We start from the raw sequence: 25,864 nt of genomic DNA, 5'->3' as shown, positions 1-25,864 counted from the left end.
ACAGTCTTTGAAGATACAAGGTAATTGGACTTACTCTGCTCTAGCCACATTCTGATTTTAATGGTTTTATTCTGTTGCCATATTTTCTCAGCGTTTAAATGAAATACATTTGAGTCCATATATATATATATATATATATATTTTTTTTTTTTTTTTTTCGTTCTGAACCTCAGTGAATACTACAGCACTTCCATCTACGTCAAGTAGTTAAAATTATACTTGACTGGACATTATGTGGAGGCAAACTGTGTCTTTATATGTTCTAAAATACATTAAAAATGCAAAACTTCCCAAACCAAAGATGAAGTTAGGATACAATTTCTGTTTGGAAATACTTTGAGTGAGAGAAATATTGCTTCAATAATGTGAATCATACATTTAAAGAGAGTATGAACAGCCTGATTGATAAACTGAAATGAGGAAGAGGATTGCTGAATTTGTGCCATGAAAACAAAACTCAAAATCTGGATACAAATCACGAAGTTCACTATATCGGTGTAGTATAGTTACATCATTTCTTTTACTGTTCCTGTGTCCATTTGAATAGCAAGGACAAAATGACGAGTCCAAAATCTGCATATCAAAAATAATTTCTAGCAATATCTGGAAAGAATTTTATCTAATTTTCTTCATCTCCTTCAACCTGGCACAGAAGCCTGAAAAGATTGCTAGCTTGTTTATGATGTTTTCCGTAAATTTTCAAGGTTATCAGCCTATCTAATGAGGAAACTCACATGACAAAAACTACTTTGAAAATTACTCTGTCAGGTAAACTACTTTGAAAAAACATTAATTTGGACATCATTTCAAGCCTACATAATTCAGTACAAAGAATCCCTGTATACTCTTTATCAAAAAAACTCCAAATTTTACCATATTTTACTCTATTATTCTAAGTATGTGTTGTGTGTATGTACCTGCAAATGCTTATGATATGTATATAAATAGTAAACATTTGGGAGTAAATTGAAAATATGGTGCCCCGTTACCCCTCAATCTTTCATGGTGTATTTTCCTAAAAGCATGGATATTCTCTTACTTAAGCACATATGGTTACCAAAATCAGGAAATCATCATTGACACAGTACTATTAGCTGTCTACAGACCTTATTCAATTTTAGTCAATTGTCCCAATAATGTTCCTTGTAGCAAAAGAAAATTCAATAACATATCTTGCATTTAGTTGTTGTGTCTCTTTAGTCTCCTTTAAGCTGGGACAGTTCCTTAGTCTTTGTCTTTTATGACATTGATAGTTTTGAAGAATACAGACCAGGTTGTTGTTTGTTTTCTTATTTTGTTTTTTGCTATACTGTCCTTTAATTTTGGTTTGACTTATATTTCCTTATGATTAGATTCAGGTTATGTGTGAGTGGCAGGAATATTACAGAGGTGATGTCATGTTCTTCTCAGTGCATTGTATCAGGAGGCACATGACAATAATTTGTCCCATTACTGGTGATATCTTTGATCTACCAAGTTTCTTTTCAGTAAAATTACTATTTTTTTAAAAAAATTATTGTGTATCTTGTGAGGAGTTAGTTTGAGTCTTTGTACATATCCAGTTACTGATTTGACTCTCACTCACTAGCATTCCTTGATTGTTTTTGCCTTAGTAAATTATTATTATGATGGTGGTTGATTTAGGGCCCTGCATGTCCCCCTTTGCTTCTTTTCCCCTTCAGTGTCTTATTTCTAAATGGTGTTACTGTCTTCGTTTTTACTGTCTTCTCCCCCAGAAGTGATGCCTTTTGATGACCACCACCTCAGATCACCAGTACTTTTAAGCCCCTTCCTTAGAGCAAGCGCTTTGATCAACCGGGACTTTTTTTTTTCACACGGTCCAGAGGAAGCTGTACTTTCTCTTCCTGGTGATGATTTTAGATCAGTCTTAGGCCCTGCAGTAGCTCCCTGCTCTCCCTACCATGCAGATTTTTCCAGACTGCTCTTACTCTATGCAAAGGCTTATGGCAAGTATATGACAGGTTTCTTGCTGAGATTTGATGTTTATTATTTACAGGTAATTTAAAGTTTGGGGCATTGTCTGTCTTCTAGTTATGCTAAATCCATATGTCTTATGTAGCTTTATTTGGTTTTCTTTTTGTTTGGGAGACACAGATTTATGTGACCACCACTAACTTAGTTACCCAGATTCCTATAAACTATTTTATAAGCTAAAATGCCTACTCTTTAGTTTTTCTCTCAGGTATTTAAAACATTTCCCCTCTTTTGAGTCAGTGGTTCATAAAATGCTAAAAGCATAGTCAGTTTCTGGTTTCATAATAAAGTTTATAAAATGTTCAGTCTTCATCCTTTTGTGAATTATGGGATAGCAACCATGTGAACAAAAATATATCATGTAAGAATTCTCTGCTTATATAAAGCAAAACAAGAACAAAAAAAAAGGATAAATAAGTTGGAAGGTTTTTAAATTATGAAAACTTTATTCTTTGCTCAGCAACTATTTTTCTTTCAACTACCAGGTTGGTGATTTGGATATTAACTATATTAATATAGAGGGAATCACTGAAAACACTTGCCTTGAATCCATGGACTCTACTCTGGGGCCTCAGAGCAGCAAGCCCATCCTTCCTACTGAAACCAGCGCTGGCACGTACCCCCCAAATGAGAACACAGAAGTCCCATCACACACCGAAACCCAACCGTCTTTGATGTCACCATCTAGTTCATATGCTTCCAGTTTGAATCTTTCTTTTGGTCTTCATGGATTTGAAAAGGAACAAAGTCATCTAAAGAAAAGAAGGTAAGGTACTACATTCTAGAGGGAAAATGTAGAAAATCAAAGAACCTTGTAGCAGGACTTAGAAAATTCTATTTTCTTATTGTTATTGTCCCCACCATTTTTATTTCTACATCAAAATTTGCCCCCTTTTAGGTTCTTATATTCCTCGACTTGAAAGTAAGATACATAAGAAAAGTGACAAAAATATAAAAGAGGAAAACCACGAGATACCATTTAATACTTACTAGATAAGCAGAAATTTTAAAGTGTAACACCATATTTTGGTTTTAAGGAAAATGCATACGATAGAAACTCCTGTGTACAGTTCATAGGAGTGAAAATTGTATAGTAACTTTGGAAAACACTTTGGCATTTCCTTATAAAGTTGGATACGCATCTATGTTATGACCCAGCAGTTTTACTTCTGTGTCCTAAGAGACATATGTAAGACTATTTATTGCAGTAGGAAATAGCCCAAATGGTGGGGAATGAATAGATAAATTACACTATAGTTACACAATGTAATACCGTACTATAGTGAATATGAATCAACTACGACTACATCTACATGCATAATCATATGCAACTTAGAAGCATGAAGTGGAACAAAAAAGGAGCCACAAAATACTTCAGTTAGATTTCACTTTTATAAAATGCAAAAGCAAACAATCTGTTAATATAGGGCATGTATAATGTGCTTAAGCAATAAGGAAATCACAAATGAGAATGAAGAGGATAAAAATCCCCAAATTTAAGATAGTTGTAACATTGAGTAGGCAATGTAGAGAATGAGAAGGAATAAAACAATGGTGTGGCCAATGTTTGTTTCAAGTTGAGTGGGCTCATGGGTGTTTGTTTTATTTTTATGCTCTGTAACTTATAGTTACCTTACACTGTTTCTTGTATGTGTAAAAATGTCACTAAAACAATAGTTTTATTGTATAGGATATGACTGTACATATTTATATAAATGTGTGTGTGTGTGTGTGTGTGTGTGTGTGTGACCCTGTACCTTTGTATTCACGTCTTATCCATTCGTACTGTTGTCTGTTTTCTTTAGAGAATAGGCCCATTTTTACTGATTTCATTTTATCCTTCTCTCTACTTTCCTTAGGAAATAGCTTGTTTTCTCCTCATGCCTTAGACCTCTGATTATATGTCTAGTTTTACACATAAAATTATGAATCAAAATGAAAATAGAATGCACACACATGTGTGTGTATATAAATATTTATCTGAATGAATATTCTACAGAGGCTTAATCAGAAAGGAGTAAAAGGGAGGGGAAGCAGCAGTCACTGGGTGCCAATCACTGGGCTCCACTTTGCACTGATATACAATAACTTGAGGTTATAAAACTTTAACAGATATCGGTACCAAGAGTAATGTCTGGTGCATAAACAATAAAAGGTTTTCTCTAGATTTTTATTGTGTGAATTATGGTTTTAAAGATACTTGCATGGTCATGGCTGCAAATTGAACTGATGGGACATTTTGGGCTCTCCACAAATCAGCTTGGGACAAGAGGCTGACAGTCAAGGCAAGATTCTCCAGAGCTCTGCAGAGACAGATTGAACCATGTGATTAATGCATTCTGGCAGGATCTTTAAGATCTGTTGAGTTTGTGACCCAGATCTCAAGAGGTGAATAAGCTCTTTATAGGAGCTTCTCTAGCGAAAAGGAGGAAAAGCCACAGATGGGCTCTCTGTACTGCATATGCAAATATTCACAGGATATCTAAATTGTATCTTCTGATCATGGTCTTCTCTGGGACATTTAAATATCTCACTGCTGCAGATGGATTTGAATATAAGAAAAACTGTCCAGTTTGAGTAAAGGTAATTTGAAGCCTCTGTAAAAATGTCATAGCTCAGGTGTGGGGGGAGGGAATAAGGAGAGAATGATGATGTCTTATGAGAAAATGGTCCCTTCTGAATTTACCTCCTCTACATTCCATCTCCTCTGAAAAATAAAGGAGTGAGGAGAAAGGACTTGAGTTCCCCAGAAAGCTCCATCTTGGCCCTGGCATGGCCGTGGGACCCTCCCTTCAGTGGGTGTCATGGTGGAAGACAAGGAACAATTGATAATGAACCCAAAGTGAAATGCACCCAATTCATTAATAAGTGAATTTATTCCCAGAGGCTGGGAACTTCTCATGAAGGAGAAATTTTGGGGCTCACAATAAAAACTGAGGGGAGAATAAGCAATGCAACATTTATTTTTAAAAATTATGTAACAAAAATTTGGTGATAAAAGACAAGTGTTTGTTTTAAAACTTACATTTTTTAAACCTTTTTGTCTTACAAAGAACTCTTGAAAGAAAAAAAGAATTTCTTTTTCGTTTTAAAAAGAAATCCTTGTAATACCATGAACCTTCCCCTCACACACATACATAAAATTTAAACAAATGTTACATTCCACATGTTATTTTATATATTCTGCTTTTTTCTATTCTATACTATTTGAAAAGAAAATGCTGGTCACAACCTATTGAATCTATTTCATATCCCACTAATGGGGTTTTGAAAAATGGTTATAAAATGAGAAACCTAGAGGTAATCCTGAAGAATATTATTATTCTAAATAATATTATTTGATACCAAATATCTTAGTTTAATAGCTTAACAAAGGAAAATAGTAGCCCAGTTTGAATGAATAGAAAAAGGAATGTTTTAAAGTATACTATAAAGAGTAAAATAAAATACTTCTAGGCTGTATTCATAGTGATGGAGAAATGCTGTATATAACTGGAAAGGCTTGTGTTAAAACACGATGTTCTCGTAGGCAGCCAACCATTTGAACTAATTTTCATTAGTATGGCGATCACAAGTTGAAAGACAAATGCAGAGGCACAAGACATCAGCAAATCTCCCCTCCACTCCCACCCCGGGTCTCTTTCTGATCATCACTGAACTAAGGAACCTACATAGCGCCTTAAAATACTTGTAGTTACATTACTGTAAAACTCAACGCATCAGCATTTACCAGAAAGGTTTTCTTAACTAAGCTTTAGTTTTTTTTTTATGAGAAATAACTTTATGCTCTCCACCATCTTTAGGAGTTGAATTAAAGTGTGAAGTCCACCTCCAGTTTGTCCTCTCCTCCTCAAGGTCAAGGTGGAGGCCCTCAATGAGTTCTCCAAGGAGAAAACCCCACGTTGGAAATCCTCAGTGGTGACGATCATGGCCTTTACTGCTGGGTTTGCTGGTGCCCAGGAGGGACCCTGAAATAGCTCAAGGATTAGAGATGAGTCTGAGTATTTGGATTAGAGACATATATGGTAGGATCTCTGTTCCAAATGCCATGTAATTTATTAAGTTGAGATTCAGTGGCCATCAAATAGCCTATGGTTTTTTAAGGAAAATAACCAAATTTGAAGTCTGTTTCTTTGTGTTTCAAAATCAAGATGGTTTATTGTGTTGTTATTAAAATTTTAACTCCAGAATTGTAACAACCAAAGAAAAAATACATTTAAAAATGCACTGTGCATTAACATGCCTGTGGAAGCCCTCAGCCTCAAAGTTTGAGTGGTTTAAAATGTAGATGGATGGAAGGAGCCAGGAATGTGCAAGGTCAAATTCTTGCCTTTTAATTTTATGGTTATCAAAGTTAAATGAGGAAAGAAAAGCAGTAGATAAGCAGAATCACCACCTGTTTCTGACATGTAAGTTTCATGGGAATCATTTTTTTAAATCTCTAAAAATGATAATTGAATGTGACATATTTGGAACCTCACTTGACCCGTGCCTGACCCATTTCTTGACACCAACTCTGGGATGAGATCTTTGCACGTCTCTCCTTGTTTTCTTACGTGTGCCTCCACCCTCCTGTGTTGTCCACGGGTGAAAGAGGGAATGCCACGTGGTATTTTTCACATGCAAATTGCCCCAAAGGCCCTCCCCTGCCCCCCCCACCCCTGACAGCTCAGTGGCTCTGTTTTGTCTGTGTTTTTAATATTTGAAGGGTAGCTATTTGAGGCTTGTAATAATTATATTTACAAAGCAAAAATCGTGAGGATAGTACTAACTTGAACCAGCTTTCGTTTCTTAGAGCACTTGAAGTGGCTTTTGCTAGGTTGAAAGGTTCATTTGGGGAAACATAAAATCTTGTTTAAAAAGAGGCTATTTGGGGGGAGAAAAAAACAATAAAAATCACTTAAGCATGAATTTTGTTAGATATTAAACGGGTGCCCATTGCAGCTGACGCCAATGAGAAAATCTGAATTCAGAGAAATAGAAACCCATGGCTCGGGACTTCCCCAGTGGCACAGTGGTTAAGAATCTGCCTGCCAGTGCAGGGGACACAGGTTTGAGTCCTGGTCCGGGAAGATCCCACATGCCATGGAGCAACTAAGTCTGTGCGCCACAACTACTGAGACTGCGCTCTAGAGCCCGTGAGCTACAACTACTGAGCCTGCATGCCACAACTACTGAAGCCAGCACGCCTAGAGCCTGTGCTCCACAACAAGAGAAGCCACTGCAGTGAGAAGCCCGTGCACCACAAGGAAGAGTAGCCCCCGCTCGCTGCAACTAGAGAAAGCCCACGTGCAGCAACAAAGACCCAATGCAGCCCAAAAAAAAAAAAAAAGAAACCCATGGCTCTGTCTTACTTGGTGATTTAGTTGTTTGTTTACTTTGTGCTCCATCCAGTTCCAGCCTTGATGCCCTGGATGCTGACAGTGAAGGAGAGGGGCATTCCGAGCGGTCGCGCATTTGCTACACTCCAGTGTCTCAGAGTTCCTCGAGAACTGGCATTCCTAGTGGGGATGAATTGGACTCTTTTGAGACCAACGCTGAACCAGATTTTAATATCTCCAGGACTGAATCACTTTCTTTATCAAGTAGCCTGCAGCTGAAGGTATTCTTATTGGTATTAATTTGGTTTATTGTAAGCCTGAAAAATATGTTGTCTAAATCCACCTATCTCTGAAAGACAAATTATGTTATGGTCACATGTGTAAACTTTTTTTTTTTGAAGACCCGTGAGCTGCCTGAGCTTGCCTTTTTACTCTCTCCCACTCTAATGTGTATAGTCCTTACTTACAATGGCTGATTTGTTTTCACGAATCACCACCAATACAGTAATCTTTCACATACTTGGAAAATTTTACCATTTTATACTGTGATTTCTGCCATCACCCCTTAAGCAATGGGAGAAAAGCTGGTAGTATGAAGTGAGTTTAAGTGATCAAACTTGTTTTGCACACATAAAATTTTAGTTGGCACTGGTGTTAAGGTAAATAATATTGCTAAGGCAGAGGTGACATTTGTTGAGCGTTCCTGGCTGCAAGGACTCATCTGGAACACCAGATGTCTCCTTTGTCAGTTTTTCCATAGGAGACAGCTTTTCTGTCATTGGCATTTTTGCATTGGAATTTCATTTTGTTGTGGTTTTTAAAAAGACTAAACTCTTCCAGTCTTGCAGAGAAAGCCCTTTTCTGTTTGGACCTATGTTTTCTTTTTGATTTCTGTTGTCCACTTGTTTTCTTTTTCAATCGAGTTTACTACTATAAAACAATGTGTGCTGTGCCCAAACGTCTCATACCACAAACATATGGTGGTTATGATAATGCTTTATTTTTGTAGTGTTCTCTACAATATACAAAACATGCTTTTATATAAAATGTTTAATTTTCTCATAACTCACCTAGGATATAAGGGAGTACTTTTATTTTAATTTTTAATCAGTTGAAGTTCTGGAGAGATTAGATGTCCACATTGCCCAAGCTTGGTGATAGAGTCAGAACTCAAATCTAGGCCTCCTGACCCCGGATCCTGAATCCTCTTCCCTCAGCTCTGAGTCCTGTGGAGCTGTCATAATCTTCTGAACCTAAAGGTCATGTGATATTTCTGGATAATAAGAAATAGGTATGGTTGTTAATGTAGCTACTTCTCAGATTTGCATTTTGAATGGAACTGTGAAAAATTCATCATTACTTGGAATGAAAAGTAATTCTTTGTGAAACAGTTCCATGCTGTTCACTTTTAAGAAGAATCTTTCCTATAAAATATGTCTTGCCTTGCCTCTGTAATTACCCTGTGTAACTTTTTGCCAAAGAATTCTGGATAATTTTCAAAGTCCTGTTATGAAAAATGATTACCATGCATGACTTAAAGGCAGAGGGTGGTACTTGGCTAGGGCCCTTTGTGGCCAACTCACTGTTAGGGTTATAGGACAACTCGGGTTGGCCTTTCTGACATCCAGGCCCACTGGGTCTTTCCCAATAAGTAAGTCAGGGAGCCATGGCTTAAGACCTTTTGAAGCAGGATCAGGCTTCTGTTTTCAACTTTCCTCCAGGCTCTTCAACTAAACCGTAAGCCTAGGGCAACCATGTGCTTTCACTTAGGGAGAAAAAGGGAACAGTGCTTGTGAGAAGGACAGTTGCTGATGGCTTTAGTTTAGTAACACATTTTGCACCACTTTCTTTCACCTGTAACCTTAAGTGGTATCTTAAAAATGGATGGGGGTGGGCATCAATCCTAAGGCCACTAGGCCTCTGTTGGATGGGATTTGGGTGCCATAAATGGCTTTAGTGGCATTCTATTGTGTATTCATTTAAATTTTCTAGAACATGTAAGAAAAGCATTTTTTAAATTATCTATCCAGCTTGCATTTTTCATGTATGTTGCCAATATAATAATAGAAATAATAGGTAATTGGGAAAACAGGAAAAAAATAGCAGGTCATTTAAAAGAAATAAAGTTGAACATATATAAATAAGTGATAATTCAAGCAAAATCCCAGGAAGTGCTGGATGGAAGGTCTGTTGAAAGATGGGCACAGACTAGAAGGATTTGTGTAATGACCTGATGCATTCTTTCCTGGAGGCTGCAGCTAACATTACAAACTTAAATAGCTATTAGGAACTTTTAAAAACTTGTCATTTTAGGTGACTGTTCCTCTACCTTCTAATAATTATGTATAGAGATCTCAGTTAATGTGGAATTTTGCTTAAATGCTACAGTTTAAAGTAACAAAAATAAGTGACAACTCGGGTTAAAAAAAAAGTCAAACTCGTTGAACACGCAGAGAAAGTCGCGTGACTTGGTTTTGCACTTTTAACCAACATGCTTGGGATGCCATGATTGTATCCTGAAGTATATAGGAAATATAGAAGCTATTCCCAAAAGCTCAAGTTTACTAAAGCATTAAAAAGACAATAACATTTTTAAAGTTGTGAGAGGCAAACAGAAACAAATCATTAATAAGATTACCTCAGATATGTTCAAGTTGAATCCTTTTTTTAAAGGTTCTGATTTTGATGATGAACACATACTTTCAAGTCTTCCATAGAATTTTTTTTAAACTTCGTTATGATTTCTTTTAGGAATCATTGTTTTCTGGAGTCCGCTCACGTTCTTATTCCTGCTCATCACCCAAAATTTCTTTAGGAAAAACTCGATTGATCCGTGACTTTACAGTGTGCAATTCAGCTGAAGGTAAGCATTAGTTACCATTTGGCTGTGAAAGCATTCTTTTCTAGACTGGATTTTCAGTTAGTAAAAGTGCATAAAGTATGTAAGAGCAGCAGGCTAGTATTTTCAATGTCATTTTCACTATTGATTTTTCTAAGCTTAGCAAAATCCTATTCTCATTGGATATCAGACAAGGTATAAATTTGATTTTGATGAAATCACAGATGTGTACACACCTCTCTGTTGCCTTATTCTTTTTGAATAAAATGTTTTCCTCAAGGACAGTGTAAACTATGATTTATTCTAGGTTCTTTATTGTGAGGGCTTTAGAGAATTTTATTTAAGGAAGTTATAAAAGTTACTTTTGTCCTACATATAAATTGCTGAAATAATCCAATTCCTCACAGTTGCAAAAGCATTGCAAAATGGATTGTCTTCATTTCTTTATTTAACAAGGGACTTTAGAAAGTTAAAATAACAGAACATACTTGAAACACAAGTAAATATATCTCAAACATTTTTTTGTGGCCTATGTAAGCAATCAGAAATACAACTTTTATACAATAAAATTTTAATTGAAATATAGTATACCTACAGAAAGGGGTGCATGTTAGAAGCATGTAGCTTGATGAATTTTCAAAAGTGAATTGAGATCAATAAATAGAACAATTGTGGCAACTCAGAGCTGCCCTTGTAGCCCTTCTTAGCCGCTACCCCAATTTTCAACTTAATTCTGGAATGTAATTATTTAACACTTTCTGTGTACCATTTGTTCTGTAATAATTACATTTAAAGCTGTATTTGGAAGTATTAATGTCAATCTGTAATACATAGCATTATAACAGATTTTTTGTCAATGTATTAGGTAATGCCTTTTTTGGTCTGTTATCCTTAAGAGCCTTAGAAGACTCAGAAAGTGAGAGATGTGCTTAAGTATCCCCAATTTCCCAGCATAGAATGTTTAAAATAGGATTTATTTTACTCCTTCTTTTCCTTTCCTTTTTTCTTATTCTTGCTTTGTTACATTGCCATTCTTTTGCATCCTTATGCCATGTGGAACAACAGTGAAAGCATAATCTTTGTGCTTGGACCTGCCATCCTAAAGCAATGTCTAATGTATGGAGATGTTCAATCAATATTTGTTGAATGAATGTAGCAGACAAAATACATAAAATACAAAAGAAGTGCTACAAGGCATTTTTTTCCCTTTTTCTTTCTGGGATGTCTTTTTGGAGAATGAGAAAACAGGACTGATAATAAATGTCAGTTTTGATTTTTAGAATGGGAAGATGGAGAGAAAGGACCAAGAGAAAGAAAGGAGACAACTACCTTGAGGGGACAGGAGTAGAAGAGGATTGAATTTGCCCTGGATGTTTTTTCAATACCATAAGTCTTTCTAGGATCTCCAGGTCTCCCTAACCTTAGTTTAGGTTGGGATTCCTTTTAATGGCAGCTTTGACACCTTTTCACTGATAGTCTTAGAGATAGTGAATTAACTTTGTACTGTAACTATTTGGAAAACACTTTTAAGTCTTCTGTGCAGTGTGCAAAATGGTGCCTTTGCCTTTATATCTGTAGTATCTCTGATTATTAAATTCCGACAGTTCTGATGTTTGAAATCTCAGACGACTGAGAGAAAAATGGATAGTTTATAAGGGGAAAGAGCCCTGATTTATGAATTCTTTAATGAATAAGGGAGGGTATTTTTGCTTTACATACATTCCTTAAATCTTCGCGTTTGAATTAGAAAGAATAAAAAGCTGAAATCAATTCCTTTGTTTTTTCTGTGAATAAAAGCTTGTCTTTAGACAGTATGTTTAAAAATAGGGCTATTGGATGAAGTTTGACACTCTCCAAGAGGTAAGTATTACAAACAGGCAATTTAGGTTGAGGCTACACACTAAATGTACAAAAATTCCAATGGATATTCCTCTATGGTAGCAAACATTTGGATTGGTATCATTTAGGTCAGTCAAAATCATAGGACTGTGAAGAATAAATTAGCTCTTAAGGAAGAAAAAATAATTTTAACTGTGTGTGTGTGATCAAAGCACAGGTGTGAAAGCTTGCCTACTTCAAAGATGTATTCTAATGTTTCATTGTTTAATCTGCTTAATCAGAGGTAAATTGACATTTGTGTTGTTATAAATCCTCTTTCAATGAGTTTTGAATAGTTCTAAAATTTTTTTTCTATTTGAACAGAGTCCAAGTCTTCCTTCCTCAGTGGAAAATGCCCGTAAATGAGCTATTGATGTAATACAGATATACAGAGACAGGATAGTCTTTCAGTCCTTTTTTATACTTATTTGTGATGTCCTCTCTTTCTTGTCACTTTCAGAGGGTTACTTACAATCATTTATCATGCTTTTGTTGTTGTTTTTGAGGGGGCCAAGAGTACAATGGTGGCAACTTTATTATTTAATGCTTTTTATATATAAAACAAAATCCAATCCTATATTTCCCTTGGGTACATCATGGATTTAGATAGAAAGGAATATTCTCCATGTTAAAATGATAATTACAGCATCACCAAGATGGACAAAAGTGCTCTACACTTAAAAATTTGAGGAGTGAAGTGAATGTACTTTTGAAAATTATTGTGCACTGATGGATGGAATCCTGTTAGACTTTGTCCAGTTGTCTGAGTCTGATTCTGTTACTTTATTAGCTTGATTATTTGGGATATATGGCTTATTCTCCTGACACCTCAGTCTGTATACAAAAAGGATAATGATTTCTGCCCATGACTTAATTTGAAGAATATTTAATGGCAATGAAATAAAAGTTTTCGAATCCTTCAGAGTAGGTTTTCTGTTACCTACAAGATAGTCTTGGGTTCAACATTGATATTTCCACATTTCAGGAGATATGTATTCATTAGTTTTCCCCTGTATATATCTGGCCCATCTCCCTTTGCAACCTAGTTTTGCCTCTTCACTCTTCCGGATTGTAACGGTAAAGGATTTGTCCCCGCTCTGTAGATGGTGTGCTCCACAGTGGCCGTTCCCTCCTTCAGTCTCTCTCACTGTCTAAATCAGTGTCTCTGCTCCATCCCTGTAGTAAGTACTCCGGTTTGGGAAACAAGATGGCGCTACGCTGCTTGCATGAGCCTGCCCCTTCTACCCAGCCACCCCAGTCCAATGGAGGAGGGGCTCTCCCTTTTTTATGAGCCACAAAGCACATCTCCGAACTGGCTGCTCTGTAAAGGCATTACAGCTACATTAAAATGGACTCTTCCTTAGGCTGGCCTTCAAGACTTTTCTTTTAAGCTTTGCTAAAAAGCCGCTAAGATATTTATTGATGCTGTACGTTGGGGAATTAGTGTTATGAATAAGGGATGACGCTCTGGTGAGAAATATCCAGAAACACAGAACTGATTTTCTGCGTTTCTGAAAATGTTTGCTGCCCCTTGCTGAGGCTAACTTAGTTCACAAAATCATTAAATGTTTCCCTGTGTTGGCCTCCTCCCCGTTCTCTCCAAATTAGGGAAGGTGATAAAAATATCCAGAGCAATGCCCTAGTTCTATAAAATGACTTTTTTCATTATTTTCTAACTGGTGGTATGTGTAATGATAATGTACGGTTGAGTGTGTGCACTTCAGACTAACACACGACTGCTAGGTTGTCTGCCTTCGTTTTCATTTTATTGTTCTGTGTCTTGTAGAGCAAAGAGCTTACAGCTTACCGGAGCCACCAAGAGAAAAAAGGTATTTTAACCCTTCCGAATTTCCTGAGGGACTGCTTGATCCATCTTTGGGAATGTGTGCACATCATTTTTGATACCTGTTCAACAGTTTGTGAGACGTTTCTGCCTAATGAGCCTGCCTGAATCCTTTGTACCCTTTGTGATCTGTATGGATGTAGGTTTGCCAGCTGTTCCTTTCAGTCCCCAGATGAACAGGCCTCAGGACCGGGGACAGAGTAGTCTGGGGTTATTTTCAAAGCCAAACACTTCCAATGTACAGCAGCATGCGGAGCCGTGTGAGACCACCTGCTTTAGAAAGGTATCAGGTTCTCACTGGGTCTGTCCACTATGACAGGAAGACTTCTTGTGGTAACAGACCCCCGGGGTCAGTTTTACAAAAGTGCCTAAACATCTCTGCTGTCTGTCGTCGTAGAGTATCGCTTAGAAGTGTTAAGTGTGAAACAAAGAATAAACGATGCAGAAAGTACTTTGAGCGTTATGAGTTTTCTGATTAATATGAAGATTTGAAAGCTGTATGCCTAAGCTGCTCTTTTCCCTAGAAGGTAAAACTGTCCTTAGAGTAAAACTTGGGCAGCTGACTAGCAACAGGCTGGATTGCTGCGCTCTGTTGGTCTTGAGAAACTAACTGCTCGTGAATCACACTGTGAAATAGCCCTGGGGTTATGTCAGAAATGGTATAAGTGCTTGGCTTTGAGAGACCATGGGAAAAGGAGGAAAATGGCTTTAATTTGGGTGCTATTAATGCTCAAACTCTGAAACCTTTTACCATATAGATCAAGAGGGATTATTTTGCTTTAAATCTTGGACTGAAAGTATGAGGAAGAAGGAAAAAAAAAAAAATCTCCTTTTGCTCATTCCTATTTTTTGGAGACCAGAATAGAAATTCTGAAACGATAAAACAGAGGAAGACTAAGAATGCCCTTTGAGAATAAGCTGCTGATGAAAGGACATCAGGGCAATGATGATGGTGACAGCGGGAGCAGCAGCAACTGACCGTTGTTGGGTGTTTTTATGTGCCTGGCACTGTTTTAAGCTGCTTACGTTTATTACTTCATTTAAGCGATTTGTTGACTAAGTCTGGAATTTGTTCATCATTCTGGTCATCGTTCTGGTTAGAAGTCTTATCCTTGCTATCTTTTTAACAATTGGAGAAGTAATAGACTGATTGTAAGGATTTTTTAAAAATCAAAAATATTTTCCATTAAGAGAGGGATTTAAGACTGGAAGAGCCAATGTCAGAATTGGTTAAATATTAGCCTATAAAATGTGTTAACTTGGATGAGATGTGTAGGGATGTATTGGATGGGATAAATATTTTTCTCATATTCCTCATTCTTGTTTTCTTCTTCCTGTTCTTGGGTCTGTCTTGGGTCTGCATCCCGAAAGCATCTGACTTTCTTAGTCATATCCCCTGGTGTATCTAGTAGAATAGATATTCCATCTCCCCTACTATGTTCCTGATACCTTGTTGGATACACCAGTAGGGTCCCTGGCTAGACCTAATGCTTTGCTTTGGTCATGCTATAGACATTTACTTGGGGGTTTGCCTTCTTTGGAATTCCCTTATTTATGTTGATCACTTCGTTTCTGGAAAAGAGTGCAGCCAGCTAAAAGGGGGGCTCACTCCAGACCTTGCAGGCTCATTCTTATAGGAGCAAGCACTTCATCTATCCCATCTTAGGATTATATGGTACAACTCAGTTATTTTATTGCCACCATCTACCTTAAATCTGATACATCTGTTACCTTTTATTTTTTTTAAGAAAATGAGAATCTGGCTGTTCAAAGTTGAAGTTTCACCTGCGTCAGTTTTCAATTTGGATAGTTGGAGCTTTTAAAATACTTAGATGCCCAGTTCTTTTAAAAAATAGGTTATAGATATAATAGGTTAAGGATTAAGATATCGAGGCTATATCCATATTATTAAGATACTTAAAATATCTGTTTACCTATTGAAAAGGTAATGCCAAGAATCTCTGAAGAATGGGGCTTGTAAAACTTTATTGTGGGTAATTCCATTGGTCATCAAATTGATAATAGAGTTAGGCATTCTTGTTCTGGGATGTTGAAAGAGTTTAAGTAAATTTTTCCAGATTCTTATAAATTGAAAAGCTGTTTACATTCTGTTGTGAAATCAGTTGAGGATTTTTCCTTTCTGAGTTCTTCTCTAAAGTACCTAATTTTTACGTAAGTGAATACCACATAGTTAAATTAGATTTGAAACATGGAATCAACCAACCTTCTACATCTGCCCAGAAGTTACAATGTGTTTCCCATTGTGATAATCTGAAAGTGGGTCATGTCTATGATATTCACGTGTCTACCAGGTTAGATGATTCAGAGTTTTTAATATTTAGTGTTTCAGTTTTTTGTTTGTTTTGTTTACTTTGTCATCTTGGTTCTTGTCAACCTTTGGAATTAAAGATTAAGTGGTATGATTTTATGTCTTTTTTTTAAAATAAATTGCAGTGCACCTGTAGGTTTTAAATCAAAACTGTAACATTGTTCTTGATACAGTCTTCTGTAGCATAGGGAGTTGGGAGTAGAGTCTGGTAAACAGGAACTCATTTTCTTTCATTTGAGAGAGTGTAGTTGTGTTCCTGCTGGGAAGTAGGGGAGAGGACTTCTTCACCTCAGAAATCACATTGACCTTATCATTCTTCAATTCTGAGATGTAGATTTCCGCCCCATATTTTTCTTCTCTTAGACATTGGGTGGCTCTTGGTGGGGTTCCAAAAAGTGTTCCAGAGAGGATTCTTTCTCAGCTGTCAAGTGTGCTTTTTTCCCCATTCCAAAAGTGAGCCTGTTGAATATTATTCCACGAATTTTGCAAATTAGGATGCTTAAGACACAAGAGGTATAGAAAATTACAGATATATTAACCAGTGATTTATCTAAGAAGGTGGCTGTGGAAGTAGAAAGGAAATAAGACGGTCTAAGTTCCTTGTGTTATTCTGAGTAGTGCAGGGCACTTTCACTTCTGTTTTCCGTCTTTCCTTTCTAACTTTTTCAACTGTTTTCTCTCAGTAGCAAACCCAATTTCATGAACTGTGCAGGGTTTGAGTGGCAGGACACCCACTGTCCTGACTATACCTGAGGTAGCTCTGAAGTAATTTATTATTTATGCTAAATGCATTCACTGAGGTTTGAGCTCTCAATTATCTAATATAGAGGTCAAATAACTTAGTTTTGTTTAATATGTACCAGTTAAGTACTTATTATATTTAAGCGTGAGAAAGGGCCTTAGAAATAACTTAGTCTTTGATCAGATGAGAAAAACTGAAGTCCTAGAAGTTGTCTTTTAAGTCGTTTTTGGAAAATGTAATCATATGTATTTTGGTGCGTATCAATAGTATGATTGCTTTTGAAGGTACTTCCCAGAGATGAATGTATTAGCCCCTAAGGCTGACAAGTAAGAAGTTTGAGGGATAGGAGAGACATGGGTTATGAAATGTTCATTTTGGAAATTGTCTACAGAAGTGTTATCTGGTTTGACGTGATACTTTTGTTGGTCTTTAATATATTCACTCTTTCTTTCTTTCTTTGGAATAATATTAGAATACAAGACCATCAGAGAAAGTTCTAGGGGAAATATAAAAGTTCCAGGGAAATTTCCTCTTCATAGCTGGGACTTTTTTTTTCCCTAAAGAATGATTCTGTGGATTAGAGGAAAATCAGTGATGTTCAGTGTGTTCACAGGTTGGGTACAATTACCTCTAACTTGCCTCTTATTTGGGGGGAATTTCCACAATGTTCTGTCCTTTGCAACCTAGAGTCTCAGATTGCAAATAGCCTGATTGAGTGGGGGAGATGGAACCATGAGGCAGACAGTCTGTTTCTCAGGCTGTATTGACAAAGGAAATGTGTGTCTGCTGAGTATTATCTCTGTTCTAAAAATAAATAAAATCCAGTTTGATGTCGTTGGTTATTTGGCTTCTATGTGCTAGGAAAATTCTATTAGCCTAGTAAACAGGGAGGTGAATGTTTTCAGAGTAAAATTATAAGTGTAAGATTTCCTTTATTTCTCTAATATTTTAATATGAAAATTTTAAAGTATGCAGAAAAGCTGAAAGAATTATATATTAGAATACCTATTTCCACCACTTAGATTCTGTAAGTGTTAACATTGTGAGATAGTTGCTTTTTCATACACTTATCCACCTTTTCATCTATAAGATATATTTTTAGTAGTTTCTATCCTTATCTTTAGAATAACTATTAAAGCCTGAAAAATATATATGTGTAAAAATAATATGTACAAAATACATCTGTGTGTTTGTATACATACACACACATCTGTATGACTGCTCTCTTTTGCTCCCTCTGGTAAGTTTTATAAGCTGTGATAACAGATTCTTTTTTGTAGAATTCAGGAAGAAGAATGGGATAAATACATCATACCTGCCAAATCAGAGTCTGAAAAGTACAAAGTGAGCCGAACTTTCAGCTTCCTCATGAACAGGATGACCAGCCCTCGGAATAAATCTAAGGTAATTAAGGTTTTATGCCTATCGTCTATAAAGCGTAGATGCTCAGTTTCTGAGCAATTAGTATAGTTTCCACTTTCCCTTTAAAATCATTTACCTTAGGTTTTGTACACACATATTTAAAAACCTCTATATTCCTTATGGGGTATTGTCCAAGTCATTGAAAATACTGAGACCACTTCATCCTGGGTGCTGTTACATTTTGGCATTATCCCACTTCTTGGTGTGTGGCCCTTCTGTCCTGATAGAACACGTAGAGACTTTGTATGACTTTTGTAAGTCGATTGGCTCTGAGCATTTCTCTTTTCTCCCCACTTTGCTGCTGCTGCCACATCTAAAGACAAAAGGCAAGGATGCCAAAGACAAAGAGAAACTGAGTCGACATCAGTTTGTCCCTGGAACATTTGCTGGGACTCTACAGTGTTTGGTTTGTGATAAAACGCTCCTGGGGAAAGAGTCGTTCCAGTGTTCCAGTAAGTTCTCGGGCCCCATGTGTGCTGTCTTCGTGCGTGCTTTGCCTCCCCAAACAGGAAGCTCCCTGAGAATACTGCCAGTGCTAAGTGTGTTCATGTAGACTTTTGTTTTCATGTCTGTGTGTGGTTTCATCAGCAAGCAATGACCCAGGATGGTTGAGTCAGTACTTTGTGTCCACAGGCGATAGTCTCTCCTAGAACCCAGACTGTTACACCTCACTGCCTTCTGATGTCTCCACTTGGATGTCTGAACAGCATCTCAAATGGAGCTCCGTTCTCCCCCTTCTGTGCCCACCTACAAACCGACCCTCTCAGTTTAATGGCAGTTCCATCATTCCAGCCAAATGCTCTTGCCAAAAACCTTGGAGTATTTCTATATACCTCTCTTTCTCTCAGTCCCGCACTCTTCAGCATTCCTCTTGGCTCTGTCTTCAAAATATATGTGGAAGTCAGCCTCTTCTCACCCCTGCCACTGTTATCACCCTGGTCTAAAGCCATCATTTCAGTAGCTTTGCAACTGGTCTCCTTGTGCTTTTACTGCAAAAAGCATAGTTCTCAAAATCTCAGTCCGAGCGAGTTTGTCAAGGCATTTGTCCTTGTGTTCCAGATCCTCCGATGGCTTCCTGTCATCCTGAGGATGGCCAGAGCCCTGACAGTGGCTGCAAGGCCCCCATGATCTCTCCTGTCATCCACTCCTCCCACTCTTCTGCTTCAGTCCCTCTGGCATCTTTGCTGTTCTTCCAATACTCCGGGCGTCAGGCATGCTCCTGCCATGGGGCCTTTCCTGCGGTTCGCTCTGCCTGCAGTGCTCTCCCCTCAGTTAGCTGTGTGGTTTGTCCCCTCACCTCCTTCAGGTCTGCTTCAGATAACACCCCCCAGTCAGGCCTTTCTTGACCACCCTCTGCTTGGCTCATTTGCCCCCTTTTCCTCCTTTTTATCCCACTATAGCATTCAACATCATCTAACTTACTCTCTGTTGTGTTTGTCAATTTTATTATCTATCTCCTTCACCAGAATATAAACTCTACGAGGGATGGATTTTTGTCTGTTGATTTTGTTCTCTGCTATATCCACAGTGCCTAGAACAATGCTTTTGCATAGCAGGGGCTTAGTAAATATTTATGGAGTGAAAGAATATTTCAGTGCAAAAGAATTTAGGCCCAGGCAGGTGAAATCCATTTCATGGTGTTTGTTGGTGGCCAGAATTAGGGGAACATTTGGGGGGTGGGATGGGAGTACAAAGGGAGGTGAAGAGCAGAGAAAGGTTATATGTAAAGTTCTTCATTAAATTCCTAGAAATGATTAAATTAAAAATTTAAATGTATCCATTCACACTGTCTTTAATGATGCCAGTTTCACTGCATGCTTGAACCTTGCTTTCCTTGGAGACTTGATTTCTTTCTTTTATGTGACCTGAGATAGCATCAAGCAAAATAATAATAATAATAAAACTACTCTAAAAAATAAAGTCTACTAATTAAAAAACAGATAGCACCAAGCAGTTCAGCTGTGATTTAATTTGCTAATTTTTTAGAAGTTTGCCAAAAGTATTGTTTGTGGATTTTTTTTTAAACATTCATTTTATTTATTTATTTGGCTGTGCTGGGTCTCAGCCGCGGCACACAGGATGTTTTAGTTGCGGCATGCGGGATCTTTTTAGTTGTGGAATGGGGGGTCTTTAGTTGCGGCATGTGAGATCTCCACTTGTGGCATGTGAACTCTCAGTTGTGGCTTGTGGGATCCAGCTCCCCGACCAGGGATGGAACCTGGGACCCCTGCCCTGGGAGCGTGGAGTCCCAGCCACTGGACCACCAGGGAAGTCCCTGTTCATGGGTTGTTAATGGCTTGCCCCCATGTCAGCAGTCAGTTTATGGGTTTGATGGCATATGTTTCATCGGTTGTGGCTCTTTTCTTGTTCATAGGGCTGGATCTCTTCAGCTGTACCCCCCAGCCACATCCATGACTTTTCTCTCCCCTCATTTTAAGACAAACTCCTCAAGTTGGGCAACCTCCGCTCACTGCTCTGACATCTCTTCCTGCCACTTCTTCCCTAACCATCTGATTTTGGCCTCTGTTCCCACTACTTAACAGATGTCTTGCCCTTGACCTTAGCATCTTTCCTCGTTACTGTTCTCAGACTCACTGATCTCTCTCCTGTTTCCATGTTTATTGTCCCTTTGTGTAGGTAGATGTCCTCTTTTCCATGGCACACTACTCTTCTGTCTACCACCTGTATTGTCTCCTTTCTCCTAACTTTGAGTATCCTCCAAACTCAGTTCTTGGGCATCTGTTCTTTTCTCGGTATTGTTTCTAAGTATAGTCATCCAGTCTTTTGTTCTAAAATACTGTACTTAAACCTGTTCTTCCCAGATTCACGTCTTTATCGCTCACTTTCTAATTCCATATTTCTGGTTGCCAAGAGAGGCTGAGCCCCCATGTAACTTGTGGCTATATTTGAGCATTATGGCAGAGCTACAGTGTAAACCAAGACTGTCCCGGGCACACCCTGTCTGTGGGCATCATCACCCAAAGATCTTCTTGTCTCCCAGACCAACGTGTCTAACACCGACCTTACAGTCCACATGCAGAAGGCTGTTCTTGCTGTGTTGATGGTACCAGCTCGAATGTTGGGCATGTTAACTCTTAGTTCCTCTTCCTCCTGGCACCCCAGTCCATGTGGTCCCTTTTTCATTTCTTCTCACTGTTCCTGCTCTGGTGGCTTCTCATCACCACCTCTGGACCGCGGACAGCAAACTGTTCTAGTTTCCCCCCTCTCTAGGTATTTTCACTTACAATTCATTCTGGATACTTTCACCACCTTAATCTTAATGAAGCACTGCTTCCATCCGCACACATATGCTTGAGGACTTCTCTCTTTTTTGTTTACTGGACTAAGCCCAGGCTTTTCAGATGTGCATTCGGTTCTACCTGCATCCTGCCGGCTAGTCCTACGGTTACTTCCCTGTTCAGCCTTGGTTTACAACCAGAGGCCTTGCCAGGCCTGTTGTCTTTTCTCCCACTGTGTATGTTTTCCTGCCTCTGTTCCTTCACTTACGATAATCTCCTATCTCTCAGTTTTCCCTGCTCCTCTACTTCATCCAGATTTCTTGCCTCTTCTTGGGAGGTCTTCCTTGACCACTGTGGCCTGAGTTCCTGCACATCACACTTAGGAGCTATTTATCCTATCCATTTTAATACTGGGGCATGTACAGCCTCTTCTGATTTCAACTACTAGCATAGACTTTATGTTCTTGGAGGTCTATAGTCACATAATGGTTCTTTTGTATCCCCTACAGCAGCTATCGCAAAGCTGGGCCCTTAGACACTCACATGTAGTTAATGATTACTGAAAGCTTAGGGATCGCTGAAAGGCAAATTCTTGCAGTACAGAATATGTTGGTTCATACTGAGTTGGTCAAGTGGATGGTCATGAAAGTTTTAGTGGAAGATGGAAATTGCTGAAAGTACATAGATTATATTTAGCTTTTAAAATGGTCATTAATTTTTTTAAAAAAGGCAGCGGAATTCATAGAAGATACAAGGTTTAAGGAGAAACAAAATTATTCAGACTTTTACCGCCTAGAGAAAATTGCTATTCATATTTTTATGGAATCCCTCCTAATCACTAAAAAAGTCAGCTTTGTATGCTAATGTCTCATTTGATGATATCAAATGTGCTCAATTGTTCCTTACTTGTTGTGCATTTAAGTTTTTTCCAATTTTTTCACAACATAAATAATGTTGCAAGGAGCATTCTTTTCCACATATCACTGCCCACATCTTTGATCATTGCCTTAGATTAAATTCTAGAATCAGTTTGAGTATATGTTTAATTTCCTCTTTAACCATAGTCTTTTAGAAGTTTTAAGGTTTACAGTTTTGGGGGGAGGGGAGCATTGGGCATTTAAACTTTGGTTATTAAGTTTTTTACATTGGGTAGGAGAATACAACGTTCAGACTGCCGTTATTGGTAAATAATCCTACTTCATGGTGTATTTTTAAATTGTGAATATTAATATTTCTAATCTTAAAAATACAATATGATATAAAACAAATAATATAAATATTCAAAATCTTGGTGTCTGTATTCTTCTTTATTAAAGCCTGAGTTGCTAGTTTTCCGCAAATATTGTATTTCTATAAAATTCTCCTTGTTTATAAATAGATTTCACTACCTATATTTTGATGTTACATTATTTGGTGCACAGAAGTTTAATCACAACCTCACTGCATATTTAACTTTCATAAACTTAAAACTACCCTAATGCGGTTAAATGCCGTTTATAAGAATTTTACTTTGTTTAAAATTAATAGTCTTCTTGCTTTCCTTTTGTTTGTATTTCTCTTACCTATTTCTGTGTTTTTAATTTAGGTGTGTGTCTTTCATCTAGCTATAGGTAATCTGTAATGTAACTGAGAGACCTTGTTTTATAAGGGTTTTTTCCTTATTTACATTTAATTTTACAACTGTCAACTATCTTTTATAGTTCTTTGCTGTTTTCCTTGATTCAGCTATTTAGACCATGTGTTGTTGTCTTTTATCTTCTTCAGGGATTGGGCAAGATATGCTCTTTTAATACTTAACTAATGATAACTTGAAGGCTGTGTGAGGCTTATTATCGAATACTCTTATTTCCCTTATAGTTACCCTTTTTTCCCCCCCAGCCTCTGTGAGTATGCTGAAGTCATTATTATTACTTTTATAATGTGTGTTTAATCTTTCAGGAATAATTTTCTATTTCAACAATAATTTGATATTTGTATTCAGTTCTGTGTCTCCACTTAACAGTAATTTCTTAGATGGGATTCTTTGGTTTCAGTGCTCGCTTTTGCTCTTTTTTTTTTCCTTCAATAAAGCTGACCCATTCTGAACTCTTAATTTTGATTCTGCTTTTAATAGGCAATAGGGTTTCAGGTAAGCTTTTTGCCAGGAAGGTCGTTGCAGCAATCTGTTTTCTGAAGTCTCGTGTATCTAAGGGTATATCTTCACTTCTTTCACACAATAAAACCAATTTTATCTGGCTAAGTAAACTCTTCAGTCAAACCTTTTCCCCTCAAGACTCTGCCAACAGTGGTCCCTTATATCTGGGCATTTAATATTATGGTACAGTAGAAAATTCTGGGGCCGGCCTGTCCTCTTTCCCTTGCTGGTAACCTGCTTTTTCTGCCTGGATGCTTGAGGACTTTTAATTTTTTGATCATAAGGATATTGTCAGACTGTGTCTATAGAATAGGTATAATTTACTGATTTTTTCCTAGAAAACAGTAAGACCTTTTGATTTGCCTTTTTTGGTTCTTCTTAAGCTTTCTAAAAGCTTTTGTCAGTTGCGGCTGTCAGTTGTTACTTCTGACCTCATTTTTCTGATTTCTTCCTTAGAGAAGTGTGATCTGTTGTCTGTCATATTTGTATGACATCTTGTTTGATAATTATACACTTCTTTTTCTCCACATTCTGGAGTTGTCCTTCAGATAATATGGCACATATTTATCTTGACCAATACATACCATATGCTTCTTAAGGATCACAAAGTTAGGAGAAAGTCTTCAAGTTGAGAAGCTGTAGATTCTTATCAGAAACTCCTTCAAGTTTAATTTCATAGCACTGCTTTGATACTTTGTCACATCGAATCTTCTCAATTTGGTTTAAATTCCGCTCTCTTGCTCTTTTTTCTTCCTTGTAGTACTTTGTCGTCTCACAGAGCTCCGTTTCCCTGTCATCCTGTTGGCCTATGGTCACATCCTATACTCCCTTCACAGCCTTTTGGTCCTATTTTATGTCTGTTTTGTGTCTCTTAGGGAGGACACATTTCAAATATCCAAATTTTTCTTCTCCATTTCTGGATTTCATAATATTCAGTGGCTCCTTCTTCCTGTGAGTTTTCAGTATAACTTTGTTCTGTGGTACCTCCTAGCTTCTACTTTTTTCCTTATCCTTTCATTCTCTTGTTCTGGGGTGAGGAGAGAGCCATGCCATTTTGATGTTTGCCTGCAGGACCAGTACGTGGACCAGCCTGTCTTCTGCTCACTGGCCATTGAGGTGTTGGCTGGGTGCCGCCGAAGGCCTACAGCGGGAGGAAGGTTGTGGGCTCAGCATCTTGCTCCATTCTCAAGGGGCTGCAGTCACTGTTTGACGGGCCTCAGTGAGCCCTGCTACCCTTGTGGAAGGATTTTTCTCCTGAAGTTTCTGATAAGCCTCTAGCTCCTCCATGTGCACTCAGCGTCTCGGGTGGGGTGGGCAGGATGAGGCTGTGGTGGTAGGTGATGTGAAGGTGGGAGGGCAGAGGGGGCAAGAAGACAGCAGCCTGGCAGGAAGTAGTCCCCGTGCAGGGAGCTCTCTGAGCCTGCGGACACGAGGGGGCAGGCAAAGTGTTCCCTTACTTCTTTCAGTGAGATGCGGCCACGTTGTTTCGTGAAGTAAAACGTAGGCAAGCTGCTAACTTTTCTCTTTTAATTTGGTTTCCTCTAGTTAGTAGGAATTCTCTCAGAGCCTGACAGTACATTTTCTCTAGCATTGTTGTGCATTTTCTTTCTTTCCGTCTTCACAGGCGTTTTCCCTGGTGTGCGAGCAGGCAGTTGCCATATGTCAGAAGTCCCTTACTAATACAGGGCATATAGTAGTACATGAGTTCTCAGGCAGACACAGGAGTGTATGTCATGCATGATTTCAGGTTTCATAATCGATAAGACCCTGTGCAGAAGGAATCTAAGATATTAACAGTGCGACCGGCAGTTAAGTCTGTCCATACGGGAGTCGACTGTATTCATTGTACTGCACCATTTTATATAAGGGATTTGAGCATCCCCAGGGACTCCTAGAACCAGTCCCCCAAGGACACCGAGGAAGGGCTACAGAGGGTGTGCCCCCAACAGAACTTCAGGAAATTCTAAAGAATGTACTAAAAGCAATCCAGAAAAATGATGGGAGATGCGAGAAAGAATGAAGAACATTGACAGCGTAAAACAATAATACTGTCCGCTGGGCTTAAACCAGCAAGATGAACACCTAAGAGGGAGAGGAAGTGAGGTTCATATATTCAAATATC

At 38.0% G+C, this 25,864-nt stretch overlaps 1 protein-coding gene across 13 annotated transcripts in view; it reads left to right on the top strand.

Annotated features, from left to right (window-relative positions):
• ARHGEF28 (Rho guanine nucleotide exchange factor 28) overlaps positions 1-25,864 on the top strand; it is a 308,933-nt gene that overhangs the window by 196,409 nt on the left and 86,660 nt on the right. For 10 of the 13 annotated variants that reach the window (XR_004483772.2, XM_033430011.1, XM_033430014.1 and 7 more), the window contains 7 exons: positions 2,481-2,761; positions 7,390-7,597; positions 10,068-10,179; positions 13,137-13,214; positions 13,820-13,862; positions 18,228-18,351; positions 18,689-18,821. Coding sequence is in view for 12 of the 13 variants with exons in the window: in XM_033430011.1 (XP_033285902.1) it covers positions 2,481-2,761; positions 7,390-7,597; positions 10,068-10,179; positions 13,137-13,214; positions 13,820-13,862; positions 18,228-18,351; positions 18,689-18,821 (979 nt within the window). In the remaining variant the exon portion in view is untranslated. The remainder of the gene's footprint in view (positions 1-2,480; positions 2,762-7,389; positions 7,598-10,067; positions 10,180-13,136; positions 13,215-13,819; positions 13,863-18,227; positions 18,352-18,688; positions 18,822-25,864) is intronic. The other 3 variants (XM_049707682.1, XM_012533384.3, XM_004270808.3) reach the window with 1 other exon arrangement.

This window comes from Orcinus orca, chromosome 3, assembly GCF_937001465.1.
Source record: "Orcinus orca chromosome 3, mOrcOrc1.1, whole genome shotgun sequence".
NCBI classification, from domain to species: Eukaryota; Metazoa; Chordata; class Mammalia; order Artiodactyla; family Delphinidae; genus Orcinus; species Orcinus orca.
The sequence above is the reverse complement of the archived record's forward strand: the minus strand, read 5'-3'. Positions and strand labels throughout refer to the sequence as shown.